Source organism: Arachis ipaensis, chromosome B05 (genome assembly GCF_000816755.2).
Source record: "Arachis ipaensis cultivar K30076 chromosome B05, Araip1.1, whole genome shotgun sequence".
NCBI classification, from domain to species: Eukaryota; Viridiplantae; Streptophyta; class Magnoliopsida; order Fabales; family Fabaceae; genus Arachis; species Arachis ipaensis.
This window is the reverse complement of record NC_029789.2, coordinates 28,932,098-28,947,568: the sequence shown is the minus strand read 5'-3', so window position 1 is coordinate 28,947,568 and position 15,471 is coordinate 28,932,098. Positions and strand designations below refer to the sequence as shown.

The window sequence follows — 15,471 nt, the reverse complement described above, 5'->3', positions numbered from 1 at the left end:
TATTGTCGTCCGTTTTGGGTCTTGTGAAGTTTGTGAGCAAAAAAGAAAGAAAGAAATGGACATTATCAAAGTCAAACAAGGCCACCCTTGTTTTATTCGTAGTTCTATATAGCCAGCAGCATAATTGGTACGTATAGTATTGGTAAATTCAATGATAATAGCAAAGTGTCTTTATCCCCTATACTTTATTAAGAGGGTCTTTTTCTCCATGGGATAACAGCAAATGCAAAACACAATGCCAATTGTCAAACGGCGACGTTTCCAAGAGCGACCAATCTTCCGGGTACTTACCTTACCTATTTGCCCAACCGCGGGAATCAATAGAACTTTTCAAAGCCGCATCAAAAATCAAACAAAAAACAAAAGCAACAATAATTAGACGAAGACTTCAAAGTTTACATCCCTCTCATGTGAAAATTGACATCGTCAGCTCTTTGCTTATTCCTACTTGGTATAAAAATGGAAACTCAAACTATATCTTCACATTACACTAACTCCATTTTCATTTTCTCACTAATTACCAAACACTAAAATGAACAATCAACACATCTTACTTTCTTTATTGATCACTCTCTTTTTCCATAACACTCTCTTTCCAGTCTCGGCTCGTATGTTCCCAGATCCATCATCTATTCCGGGGTGGCTCTCCAGCCACGCGCCGCCTGGCGTTTGGGACTCGTACCGGAACTTCACCGGCTGCCAGCGTGGCAAAACATATGAAGGCCTATCCAAAATCAAAGACTACTTCCACCACTTCGGGTACATCCCCAACGCACCGCCGTCCAACTTCACTGACGACTTCGACGACGCGCTGGAGGCTGCCGTCAAAATCTACCAGAAGAATTTCAACCTCAACGTCACCGGCGAGCTCGACGACGCAACTCTTAGCCAGATCGTCCGGCCACGGTGCGGCGTCGCCGACATCATCAACGGCACGACGACAATGAACTCGGGCAAGTCCGACACCAACACGACCGCCACAAGCAGCACGAAGCTGAAATTCCACACCGTCGGACACTACACGTTCTTCGACGGGAAGCCGCGGTGGCCGGAGGGAACGACGGAGTTGACCTACGCGTTCGATCCAGGCAACAACCTCGAAGACGTCGTTAAGAACGTTTTCGCCAGAGCTTTTTCGCGTTGGTCGGAGGTAACGACGATAAACTTCACTGAAACGACGTCGTTTTCAGACGCCGACGTGAAGATAGGGTTTTACACGGGGAACCACGGAGACGGAGAACCGTTCGACGGCGTTCTTGGAACATTGGCGCACGCGTTCTCTCCAACGGACGGGAGGTTCCACCTTGACGGTGCGGAGGACTGGGTTGCCTCCGGCGATGTGACGACGGCGTCGCTGTCGACGGCGGTGGATCTTGAATCTGTTGCGGTGCATGAAATAGGGCACTTGTTAGGGTTGGGTCACACTTCTGTGAAAGAAGCTATAATGTACCCTACGATAACTGCGAAAACGAGGAAGGTGAAGCTTATGGATGATGACATTGCTGGTGTTCAGAACCTTTATGGTTCAAATCCTCACTATACTGATACGACTACCACTTCTTCGCGTGAGACCAGCAATGGCGGAAGGCACGTGGGGTCCATGTGGGGTTTGGTGATTCTATTGGTCGTTGGGGTTGCACATTTGGTTTTGTAATTTGTAGACACACCTATTTTTGTATTTTTATTTTTAAATTAGTTAGGTAGGTGTAGGGTAGAGTTTAAGTATTTAACTATTTATACGGGTATACAGATTCGCATACAGTTTTTTTTAGCTGGTATACACAGACTATACTTGCCTTTGTATGATTGACATATACTCCACATTCTTTGTGTGAATTTATATGTTGTTCTCTTGACAAAAATTGTTATCATTTGTTTTCTTTTTTTTCGGTATTGAGTTGGGATTTTTTTTTCCGGCTCCCCGCGGTATACCTTGTGAACATATCTAAAGTAGAATTCAAATTTTTTATATTTAGTTAAACAAACTAATAAACTAATTATTAAGTTTGGTGGATATTATAATAAAAACTTTATGATTATCCTCGTGTGAAAATATTTTTTTTTAATTTTTGGATAATAAATTATATGATTAGATTTCAATATTTATAAAAATATTATTTTTATTTAAAATATAACTAAATAAATAAATCACACTTTTAAACAAAACATCTTCATAAAAAAATATTTTTGTCAACTTCATTTGAGTATTTTCATTAAGTTTATTTTGGACTCTTCTCAGTTCTCACCGAAAGCCATGCTTTTATACTTTTCCATTGTTTCCCTGGAATATAAGTGAGGTAACCTTTGGAAAAGGTTTAGCTATCAATATATATTTTGTGTAAGTCTGGAACCGTACCATAAGAAACATTACTCAAACATATACAAGAGAGAGAGAGATCTTCCGCTCCATTTAGTGGGAACTCAGGATCTTTGGGATAGATATGATTACTAATAACCCGCAAAAGGCACCATCGCATGAATGCATGCAGTATAACCACACAAGTAAAGTAACTGGTTCTTCATCTTGTTCGATCAGTTGTGATAACTGACCTTTGTCCTTGAAGTACAATTAACTGTGATCTCATTGCCCTTAGATTCCAATATTTCTCCTTCAATCCAAGCTTCATCAAGGTCCTCAATCCAAATATGAGATCCAACTATGAAATTTAGTTGAGCAATTTGTACATTCAATAAGAAATGTGTTTGTACAAGTGACCAATACATTAGAAAGAAACTAACACAATGACAAGTTGTAGATAATTACCATTGTTAAAGGAATGCTAGGTTTGAGGTTGAATTGATCAAACAAGCTACAATACAAGAAAAAGTAATATTTGTAACAAAAAAAAATTATTACAAAAAATCAAAATTTTAAAACAAAAGAATTTTGTAATAAAAAAAGAGTCGTTGCAGTATGTTTCGTTGCAAAAAATTTTTGTAACAAAAAATTAAAACTGTTACAATTCAAAATAATATTTGTAACAAATTTTTTTGATACAAAAAACCAAACGTCATTACAAAAGTGATAACAAATTTTGATCTTCAAAATATTTTTGGTAACAATATATTTTTTTCGTATCATAAAATTTTGTTACAAAATGTAACTTGATTTTGTAACATTTTTTTAATTAACTGATGTATTAACTATTTTATTGAGCAAGTCAATATTTATATAATGTAAAAATATACATAATTCAAATATGCTTCATTTAACTAAAATTGTTTTAAAACAAAATAACATTAATGAATGCATTGATTAGTTCTACAAATTATATTTCTTACACAAGTTCAACCAAAAGTTAAAAGTCTAACATAGATTAGTGTCTCTATGAATCAAAATATTCTTGAGCCCTCAAAGGTAGCATGTTGTCACCATTTTAGCACTCATATAAATAAGAAAACCAAAACAAAAAATTAGAAACAAGATATAACACCAATTATAATTTTTTTTCCATTAACTTTTATCCAAAATGTTTAGAAAAATTTTGGCAGAATCTTCCCTAAAATTTAGATATTTTCACCATCTACGGTTCTATAAAAAATAACCAATTCACTACTTATTTCTCAGCCAATACACAACCAAATTTATCAAACCAAATAATAGGACATTTGGCATTTCTCAACCATGACACAAGTAAAATGTAATAAATAGATCCATATACAAATTAAACTATAATAATAATATATGAATCATTTAGGAATATGTATTAAAATCATAAGCAATTTTAGGAGTACCTTTAATTGTCTATTTTTTTCATTATCAAAGCGCCCTATGAAAGAGTTCACAACAGCTTGTTGAGCTTCCAATTGAGCTTTCACTCGAGCTAATTCTTCCTCTTCCCGTGTTCGTTGCTCTTCAAGTTTTTCTTTGAGCACATCTATTTTCTTTGTTAGCTCCTTACAGTCTTGCATTGCCTCTTAAAGTTGTGTTTGAATCCTTAACTTAGATTTTCAAGCCTTTATACCATAATTTGCACCACTTTTCTCACCTCTCACAAGTAAAAAAGCTTCATTTGGAGTGATAGAATTTTCAGAATCGCAGGATTCATTGATCATACAGCTAATATCATCCTACACAATCCAATTTGTGATTCGAAAATGAAAATAAAATTTAACTTCCATGCAACAATAAAAGGAAAAGGTTAGTAATGTTACATCAATTTGTTTAGCTTTTTCATGGACCCATTCTCTGTTATTCTTTTGATGAGTAATTTATCACAATTCTTGAATGTCAGGCTTGACACCAATTCTAGGATGGTGCTGCAAATTTTTTAAAGTTTAAAATATCACATATAGTTAAGTGTAAACGTGAGATAGCAAAAAATATAACACCAAATTAAAGACGTCAAGACTATTCACATGATCACGTCTAACAACTTGAAATATTCTTCTACCAGCAATATGTGGTACAACGTGATACTTTCTATTATCTTTGTTTCTTAAAATTTTACCAAACTCACAAAAGACAAAAGGAGTTAAGTTATAATTATATCATTGACCTAAAATAGCAAAATAACATAAGAACACCTTAATAGTTGTCACAATAAAAAATTCAAATCTGAAAAGAAGAACTTCCAAAGTAGCACACCAAATTCTCCTATGTCTCTGGAAGAACATTATTCGATGGATTTTGAAGGCGCTCCTCATCAGCTTGATACAACTCATAGTGTTCACACAATCTTGAGCACCAACTTCGATAACAAATATTAGCCTTAGCTAAAATCATTTTGCGTATTACTTGCACAAATAAAGATTTAATATACATAATAGCCAAAAATATAAATATGTATTACCAAAACAATGTCACATATTTTTTGCTTGACATCATCTCTAACTTGGCTCCATTTCTCTACATCCAAAGGAGCATTTTGTCTTGTAACAATACCTACTACGGATGCAAAAAGATCAGCATGGATGCCATTAGGAGCTAAGTTGTCCAAAGAGATTAGCGATTCTAATTTTTCATTTGTCTTTGTTTTCAACACCCTATTTGTTGCAATCCCACGCTAAGGTCCCTTTTTACCAATACGCAATGAAACAGGAGCAGTGGCTAGTGTTGAAATAGGGGCTGCCGGTGACGAAATGGGGGTTGCCGGGGCTGGGGCAGGGTTGCCGAGGCTGGAGCAGGGGCTTCTGGGGCTAGAGTAGGGGCTGTCGGGCTTGGAGAAGAGGCTGGTGTTGTAGAACTACTAGATGCAGTAGCCCTTGTCAGCCTTCGTGAGGCCATTATGTAACACAATCTACAATAAAATTCATAGAGATAACATTAAAGAAATGAAATACTAAAATATCTACATCATTTAATACACAATTATATAAAGAAAAGCACATCAATAAAAGTGGACATGATTAAAATATATTATACTTTTCAAAAAAATTAAACAAATGGAGCAAAGAGTGAATAACTTAGCAATTGTAAATATGATGTGAATTCCTAAAGTTTAACAACTTTAAACTCAATCACCATTCTATGCAAAAAGTGGATAACTTAGCAATTGCAAATATCTTGTGAATCCCAAAATAAAACTACTAAGAAGTCAATCACTATCATTTGGATCATCATCATCATCATCATCATCATCATCATCATCATCTTCTTCTTCTTCTTCTTCTTCTTCTTCTTCTTCTTCTTCTTCTTCTTCTTCTATGTCACCTCTGTCCAATTACATCAACAAATTGATATCATCCGAAGATGGTACTTGATTAAAGCTTCCCATTTCAGCTTGTTGGTATGCCTCTTCTCACAATGATATCTTGCTCACGCACATCATATATATTGTGAGGCTTTACTCGTATCACAGTTGATGAACCCATATTTCATGAGTTCTTTTGTGCTTAATTAGAGTGATTTATACAATCCTTCACCTACTTATTCACATTAATTGCATGGTTTTACTTTCCCTTCCTTATTATGTGATGTAAATGAAAAACATATTTTCTAAACTTTAAAATTAATTATTTTAATTACCTTTATTTCCATTCGATGCCGTGATTAGTGTGTTGAGTAGCTTCAGATTTTCTAAGGCAGAATGACTTAAAGGATGAAAAAGGAAACATACTAAAATGGAAGGAGGAAGCAAAACGGAGCTTTAAGGAAACTGGTACCCACGCGATCGCATGGATGACGCGATCGCGTGCCAAGCACGAATCAGCAGCGACGCGGCCGCATGACTGACGCGACCGCGTGGCAAGGAAAATCTCCAAATGACGCGACCGCGTGACCCACGCGGACGCGTGACAGAGGCCACGCACCAGAAATTGCAGAAAACACTCATAGCGGATTCTGAAGCCTTTTTTGGCCCAAAACCAAGTGCAGAACACATAGACTAGAGGTTATAAAGTGTGGGAATGCTTTCATTCAAAGAGAGCTCGCATACTCTTACTTTTCAATGATTTAGATTTAGTTGAGAGGGAGATCTTCTCTCTCTCTTTTAGGATTTAGGATTTCTTCTTGTTTTAAGAGTAACTCTGAATCCTAGGTTTAATGTTCTTTTATTTTAGTTTTACTTTTATTTATTTATTCCAATATTTGAATTGATTATTATAATTTGATTTACGAAGTATTCCATGTTGCAGACAGTTATTTGAATTAATGATAATTGAGGTATTTTCAGTTTATGATTGTTTTCTTTGATTTAAGTTACCATTGCTTCCCATCTAAGGACCTTTTTATTATTCCAGCAATTTTACTCTTTTTTCCCTTTTTGGTTCTGGTTAAGAATTTAGTAACTCAACAGTTATTAGACTCAACATAATTGATAATCGTTATCTTGCTAATTAAGCTGAACTTAAAATTTTTGAAGGTTTAGAAACTATACTTGCAACGAGGATTTATCCGCAATTTTCTAGACCACGCAAAAGTTCTAACGTCAAAATGGCGCCTGGAATCATGCATAGCATTCATGTTAATCACTGCATCCTGCATTTTTCAGTTAAAAAAAAAATTTTGGGTTGCACGACGCGACCGCATGCCCCATGCGATCGCGTCATATCGCGAAAAACACCACCCATGTGACCGCGTGACCCACGCGGCCGCGTGATATATATATATATATCGGCGTAAGGATCCAACGAACAGAAAGTTAGGCTGGAATCGTGCGGCCCTTGTGCGTTTCGCACAAATTGGCCCACGCGATCGCATGCCCCATGCGATCGCGTCACTTGCACAATACCAATCCCACGCGACCGCGTGAGCGACGCGATCGCGTCGCATGGATTGCACATCACCCCAAAAGGAAACAGAGAGTTGCGCTAAAACGGCGCTGGAGTCGTGCGTTTAGAATAAATTCCAGCGACGCGATCGCGCGACCCACGCGATCGCGTCACCCTTCTTTCCCCCTCTCATGCGATCGCGCACCCCACGCGATCGCGTCACTCCCATTTTCGTCCCAACCACGCGACCGCGTGCCCCACTTGTAGTGGATTTTTAGGTTGTTAGGTAGCTTAGGCTGTGGTTAGTGGATCTAGGTCTGTTTACTTGCACTGTTCTTACTTCTGTTTTATCCTATGTGCAAATATGTTGCTGCTATAATCATGTTTCATATGCTGCTTTCTCGTATGTTGCTGCTGTTTACATTGAGTTTTTATGTTTATTTTATATCTATGTACATGCAGCTTGATTCTTTAATTCATATGAACTGATATGATTGCTGTTTATTTTCCGGGACAATCCAATTTTAGCCGGAATGCTGCCCAAATTTTTTTGAAAATTGTTTTCATTCTTGTTTTGGTTTGGCAACTCTGTTTTACTCTGTTTTCCCCGAACCATTTCATGAATGCTAGGGCCACTTTCTTATCCTCTTTGATTTCCTGGTTCATAAACTGCTTGTTCAATTATGAGTACTTCTATTCTTACCTGTGAATCCTTGTTATATGGAATTTTTCTATGCCACTTACTTTCCTAACTCACTAATTCTAATTTACTAATTTCTTTTTACCATACTAACCCTTTTGATCTCTTTTCTGATTATTTTCACTTTCCTCTAACTTTCTCACTATGGCATATTGATTTTTTTTTTCATTTAACATAAATTCAATCACATTTCAATTACTCATTTTCCTTTCCTATTTCCCCCTTACCGCTTTGAGTTTCCTTTGTTTAAATTGCCTATTTGCTTTCCTATTTTATCCAATTCCTGGTTTTCTGTTTTTCAGGATGTCTGCCTCACAGAGGAAAGGTAAAGGCAAACGCAAGAGAGGAGATTCCTCCCAGTCCATCATTGTTCTAATGCACGATTCATCATGGCGGGAGAAGAACTTCACACAGCAGGAGAAAGCTAACCAGCTGCTTCCTGCAAATGATCCTATAAAATTTGCAAACCGGTACTGTGAGCTAAAGTACCCGACTTTTGCAAACTCCAGAAATCTATACCTAGAACGTACCTTGAAGATTGCAGAAGCCCTCCAGCAGTACACTACTGAGCAAATCAAGCAAAGGGGCTGGTTCTTTCTGGAGAGACCACTGACAGAGGTCAATGCATCTTGGGTCCGGGAATTCTATTGCAACTACTACCTTACTACCCTAGATGCAGTGAACCTGAGGGGAAAGCAAATTCTGGTCACTGAGGAGGTCATAGAGACCATTCTCCAGCTCCCAGCCAAGTCCGATCAGCCAGATGATTTTGCACAGGCTGAGGAGGACATGGGCCAGATGCGGTTTGATTGGGATGCTGTGAAGGCACGAATAGCTCTCGACCCTGCTGTTCCTTGGGAGATGGGTCAGAACACCACTATGCCTAGAGGGATCAAGAGAGTGTACTTGAATGATGAGGCTCGGCTTTGGCATCAGATCTTGAGTAATTTTGTGATGCCGAGTACTCACGAGACTGAGATCCCGGTTACCATGATCACCCTCCTCTGGTGTGTGCTGGAGGGTAAGGACCTGTACTTACCTCGTTTTATCCGGCATTATATGGCTAGGGTCCACGTCCGAGGCACCCTCCCCTTTCCTTATCTAGTTACACGACTAGGCCGTCAGGCTGATGTGCCTTGGGAGGATGCCGATGAGCGACCACCAGCAGCGGACTGCAGGAAGATCATTCCTCACAGCAGGAACTTCTTTTCTTTGGGCTACAGACCACCACCTGTCACTGCTACTGATGAGACAGCCCCTCCGTCTGCTGGACCCTCTTCATCCACATCTGCCCCAGCTGCCCCTGCTGCTACCACTGCACCTCCACCCGCCTCTGAGCCGGTTTATCGCCTCGTGCACCGTCTATTCCGCCAGCTTGATCAGATGGAGCGCCGTAATAGGCGCCGGTATGAGAGATTGGAGCGCCGCAGCAGGCGACGCTATTCCCATCTGAAGCTGATGATCAGACAGGGCGCCGACATCCTCTCCGAGCCCGACACACCATCAGAGCCATCAGAGGAGGAGGAGGATGAGCACGAGGAGGAGCCTCATTCCCAGGCGGAGACTCATCAGCAGGCAGGCACAGAGCACTGGTGCACGAAATTGTGATGTCCAGGCTCGAACAATCCCTGGTAATGGCTCCAAAGCTTGGTGCTTTGATCTTAATTCATAATTGTCACAACTTCGATACAACTAACCAGGAATTGTTGCTTGTCCCCAAGCAACTGAAAATCAAATAGGATAAAAAGAAGAGAATATACTATAAATTCTAAACTATCAATGAAACATAGCTTCAATCAAATGAGCGGGACTTATAGCTTGTTGCCTCTTGAATAGTTTTGGCATCTCACTTTATCCATTGAGGTTCAGAATGATTGGCATCTATAGGAACTCAGAGTTCAGATAGTGTTATTGATTCTCCTAGTTCAGTATGATGATTCTTGAACACAGCTTCTTTATGAGTCTTGGCCGTGGCCCTAAGTTTATGTCTCCTCCTTGTCTTTGCTGCTCCTCCTTCATTGCTTTTAGATATTCTCTGATTTCATGAAGGATGATGGAGTGCTCTTGATGTTCCACCCTTAGTTGCTTCCAATAATTGTGTGGAAGAAAATGTATCCCCTGAGGTATCTCAGGGATCTCTTGATTTGCAGTCAAATGTTCTACCACTGAGCTATAGACCCTTGATGGAAGCTTTTGTCTTCCCTTTCCTCTTTCTAGAGGTTTCTCTGGCCTTAGGTGCCATCAATGGTTATGGAAAAAACAAAAAAGCTATGCTTTTACCACACCAAACTTAGAATGTTGCTCATCCTCGAGAAAAAGAAGAAAGAATAGAAGAATAAGAAGAAGATATGGAGGAGAGAGATGTTGAATTTTTGAAGGTAGTGGGTGTATGGATGTGAGTGGTAAATGGAAAAAAAGAAGAAGGGATGATCATGAATGGAAAGAGAGATGATGAGGTAGGTGGGGATCCTGTGGGGTCCACAGATCCTGAGGTGTCAAGGCATTTACATCCCTGCACCAATTTAGGCATGTAAAATGCCCTTGCACACAACTCTGGGCGTTCAGCGCCAGGTTGGTGCCCATTTTGGGCGTTCAACGCCCCTTCGCTGCCATTTCTGGCGTTGAACACTAGAACCATGCTTGTTCTGGGCGTTCAGCGCCAGGATGCTCCCATTCTGGGCGTTCAGCGCCAGAACTATGCTCTGTTCTGGCGTTTGAACGCCAGACAGATGCTCCTCCAGGGTGTGATTTTTCTTCTGCTGTTTTTGATTCCGTTTTCAATTTTTTATTTATTTTGTGACTCCACATGATCATGAACCTAAGAAAACATGAAAAACAATAATAATAAAGTTAGATAAATAAATATTGGGTTGCCTCCCAATAAGCGCTTCTTTAATGTCAATAGCTTGACAGTGGGCTCTCATGGAGCCTCACAAATGTGTAGAGCTTTGTTGAGACTCTCCAACACCAAACTTAGAGTTTGGATATGGGAGTTCAACACCAAACTTAGAGTTTGGTTGTGGCCTCCCAACACCAAACTTAGAGTTTGACTGTAGGGGCTCTGGTTGACTCTGCTGGGAGAGAAGCTTTTCCTGCTTTTTTTTATTTTTTGAATTTTTATGATGCAAGAGAAAAACACTAAAAGGATGCAATGCATGAACTTTTTAGATCAAAACAATGAATGCATGCAAGAATGCTATGACTGTCAAGATGAACACCAAGAACACTATGAATGTCATGATGAACATCAAGAACATAATTTTGAAAAAATTTTTAATGCAAAGAAAATATGCAAGACACCAAACTTAGAATTCTTTAATGCTGAGACACTAAGAATTCAAGAATGCATATGATAAACATGAAAAGACACAAAACAAAAAATCATCAAGATCAAACAAGAAGACTTACCAAGAACAACTTGAAGATCATGAAGAACACTATGAATGCATGATATTTTCGAAAAAATGCAAGATGCATATGCAAGTGACACCAAACTTATGATATGACTCAAGACTCAAACAAGAACACAAAAATATTTTTGATTTTTATGATTTTCTAATTTTTTTGGATTTTTATTTATATTTTTCGAAAATTTAAAAGAAAAAATAAGGATTCCAAAATTTTTAATATGAATTCCAGGAATCTTGCCATGTTTAGTCTAAAGCTTCAGTCCAGGAATTAGACATGGCTCACTAGCCAGCCAAGCTTTAAATGAAAGCTCCAGTCCAAAACACTAGACATGGCCAATGGCCAGCCAAGCTTTAGTCTTTAACACGAGAGTATATTGCTCTTTGATAACAAATTGCATGCCTCAGTCCAAAAGAATTTAGACATGGCTTTACAGCCAGCCAGGCTTCTCATGCTTCATGAAACACTAGAATTCATTCTTAAAAATTCTGAAGCCATAAAATAATTTATTTTTGAAAACACATTTTTATATTATTATTTTCGAAAACAGATGAGAAAATTTTAGAAAATATTTTTGAAAGAATTTTTTTTTTTTGAAAAGAAAACAAAAAAGAAAATTACCTAATCTGAGCAACAAGATGAACCATCAGTTGTCCAAACTCGAACAATCCCCAGCAACGGCGCCAAAAACTTGGTGCTGTTGCCGGATCAAAAGGGAATCTGGCACTGATGTTACCGGACCAAAAGCTTGCCGAAAACTCAAACAATCCCCGGCAATGGCGCCAAAAACTTGGTGCACGAAATTGTGATGTCCAGGCTCGAACAATCCTTGGTAATGGCTCCAAAGCTTGGTGCTTTGATCTTAATTCATAATTGTCACAACTTCGATACAACTAACCAGCAAGTGCACTGGGTCGTCCAAGTAATACCTTACGTGAGTAAGGGTCGAATCCCACGGAGATTGTTGGTATGAAGCAAGCTATGGTCACCTTGTAAATCTCAGTNGATGCCTAATACAATAGTAAGATGTCCTATTTATAATAAACTAGCTACTAGAGTTTACATGAGTAAGTAATTGATGCATAAATCCACTTCTGGGGCCCACTTGGTGTGTGCTTGGGCTGAGCCTGAGTGTTGCACGTGCAGAGGCTATTTGTGGAGTTGAACGCCAGTTTCTGTGCCAGTTTGGGCGTTCAACTCTGGTTTTGGACCTTTTTCTGGCGCTGGACGCCAGATTTGGGCAGAAGGCTGGCGTTGAACGCCAGTTTACGTCGTCAATTCTTGGCCAAAGTATGGACTATTATATATTGCTGAAAAGCCCTGGATGTCGACTTTCCAACGCAATTGGAATCGCGCCATTTCGAGTTCTGTAGCTCCAGAAAATCCACTTTGAGTGCAGGGAGGTCAGAATCCAACAGCATCAGCAGTCCTTTTTCAACCTCTGAATCTGATTTCTGCTCAAGTCCCTCAATTTCAGCCAGAAAATACCTGAAATCACAGAAAAACACACAAACTCATAGTAAAGTCCAGAAATGTGAATTTAACATAAAAACTAATGAAAACATCCCTAAAAGTAACTAGATCCTACTAAAAACATACTAAAAACAATGTCAAAAAGCGTATAAATTATCCGCTCATCAAGCACGCACCACCACAGCAGGAGGCTCCACATCAGCTTGAGGCTACAGATCCGGAGATCCCGCTCCAGTCCGTCCCTCCTCTACAGCAGCCAGACTCTCAGCCCACCACCGCCACAGAGACCCCAGCTACCATCCCTACCAGTGATGACACTCCTTCACAACCAGCTTGATTGAGCATCGGGGACGATGCTTCATTTTAAGTATGGGGAGGTCGCCATCTCTGGCGTTTATTTTGGTGAACTACTACATACTTTTTCTTTTATTTTGGATATTTTTCTGTATTTTTCTCTTTTTTCTTTTATTGTTATTTTCTGAGTACTTATACATTGCTACTTGTGTATTTTACTCTATTTTCTACATTTTGCATATTTTTGTTCATATTTTAGCCATTTAGTTTATTTTAGTTATTTAGTTTAGTTTGCAATTCTGATTTATTAGTGGATTAATTAGTATAGTTTACCCTTTTTAGCATAAGATAGTATAGTTTAAATTGAAAAATATAAAAAGGAAGTAAGCTAGGAAATTGAACATATCAGATTTAAATCCACAAAACTTGTATATAGCATTACATGATGTAGTTAAGTTGACAACATTTCATCAAGGAGGAACATTAAAACTTTAAAAGCTACCCTAAATAATTTTTTTATGAGAATAATGGGAATTTTTAACTAAACCTGCATACAATATATAAATAATATATGATGCTTGAGTTAGAGAACACACAGCCTGTGAGTCTTGAGCTTAAATTGTATGGTTGCATTCAAACCATAATTTCATTTCTGTGTGTTACAATTCTTTTTATTCTGATGTTCTTTCCTTTGCTTTAATCTATATGTCCAGTTATAGAATATAGAATAGATACATACCAAGAGAATGATTGAGGCCATCGTTTGATTTCAACTCACTTACCCCAAATTAGCCTACCTTTTACCTCACCCTTGTTAGCCCCCTTGAGCCTTTTAAAACTCCTTTATTCTATTTAGCCAAATTACTAGCCTGAAGCAGAAAAACAAAGGAAAATCCCAAGTGAATCCTTGGTTAGCTTAAGATAGAAAATTATGAATAGAGTTAAATGTGGAAAACCTTTTGGGAACATGGGTAATAGAAACAAAAGGATAGAAAAAGTTAAAAGAATAAAAATAAAATCTGGGAAGCATGCTCATGAGAAAATCTAAGTGATTCAACTACCATGTGTATAAAAAAAAAAATTTTATTTTTCAGCATCTAAATAAAAGGGGATACAAAAGAAATTTCCCAATGCAAAATAAAAACAATGCACATGGAATAAAAATAAAAAAGTAAAAACATGAGCATGTAACAATAAGTGGGATAATATGGGAGAATAGGTAAAAGAAGTTTTGTCTTGCTAAATATGTATGTTAGGTGAGATCTTAGTCTAATTAAGGATTCGCTTATTAGCTCACTTAACCCTATACATAAATCCTTACCTTTACCTTGACCCCATTACAACCTCAATTAAAGACCTCATGACTTTTTGGTATGACTATATTCTATAATTGTTGATTGGTTAGATGAAAAACAAAGTTATAGAAAGTAAGAATAAACACTGAATGAACCCAATAAACACTGAGTGACGAGAGAGTAAACACAAAATCCAGTGAGGGTTCTATAACTCATCAACATATATCTGTGCTTAATTTACTAATTGTTTTGCAAGTTTGTACAATATTTTCTTTCCCATCTCATTTGCTAAAATGCTTTATTATTTAAGGGTTAGCTATATATATATATATATGACTCCTTGAGAATGTGAATTAACATGACTACATGTAAGCTTTATATATGAGTAAATAAATTAGAGTTGCATGATGCATGACTCATTAGGTAGATGCATTTAGCATAGGTTGCATTTCATAACATTCCATCATCACTTTAACCTTAATTATTTACCTTGGATTTAGCATGAGGACATGCTAGTGTTTAAGTGTGGGGAGGTTGATAAACCCATATTTCATGAGTTCTTTTGTGCTTAATTAGAGTGATTTATACAATCCTTCACCTACTTATTCACATTAATTGCATGGTTTTACTTTCCCTTCCTTATTATGTGATGTAAATGAAAAATATGTTTTCTAAGCTTTAAAATTAATTATTTTAATTACCTTTATTTCCATTCGATGCCGTGATTAGTGTGTTGAGTAGTTTCAGATTTTCTAAGGCAGAATGACTTAAAGGATGAAAAAGGAAACATACTAAAATGGAAGGAGGAAGCAAAACGGAGCTTTAAGGAAACTGGTACCCACGCGATCGCATGGATGACACGATCGCGTGCCAAGCACGAATCAGCAGCGATGCGGCCGCATGACTGACGCGACCGCGTGGCAAGGAAAAGCTCCAAATGACGCGACCGTGTGACCCACGCGGACGCGTGACAGAGACCACGCACCAGAAATTACAGAAAACGCTCATAGCGGATTCTGAAGCCTTTTTTGGCCCAAAACCAAGTGCAGAACACATAGACTAGAGGTTATAAAGTGTGGGAATGCTTTCATTCAAAGAGAGCTCGCATATTTTTACTTTTCAATGATTTAGATTTAGTTGAGAGGGAGA

At 38.1% G+C, this 15,471-nt stretch overlaps 1 protein-coding gene across 1 annotated transcript; it reads left to right on the top strand.

Annotated features, from left to right (window-relative positions):
* On the top strand, positions 362 to 1,862 carry LOC107643479 (metalloendoproteinase 2-MMP). The gene has a single exon (XM_016347138.2). The coding sequence runs from the start codon at positions 533 to 535 to the stop codon at positions 1,652 to 1,654; it is 1,122 nt and encodes a 373-aa protein (XP_016202624.1). The 5' UTR covers positions 362 to 532; the 3' UTR covers positions 1,655 to 1,862.

Coding starts and splice junctions, on each gene's coding strand:
- LOC107643479 (XM_016347138.2), top strand. CDS start 533: ATGAACAATCAACACATCTTACTTTCTTTATTGATCACTCTCTTTTTC.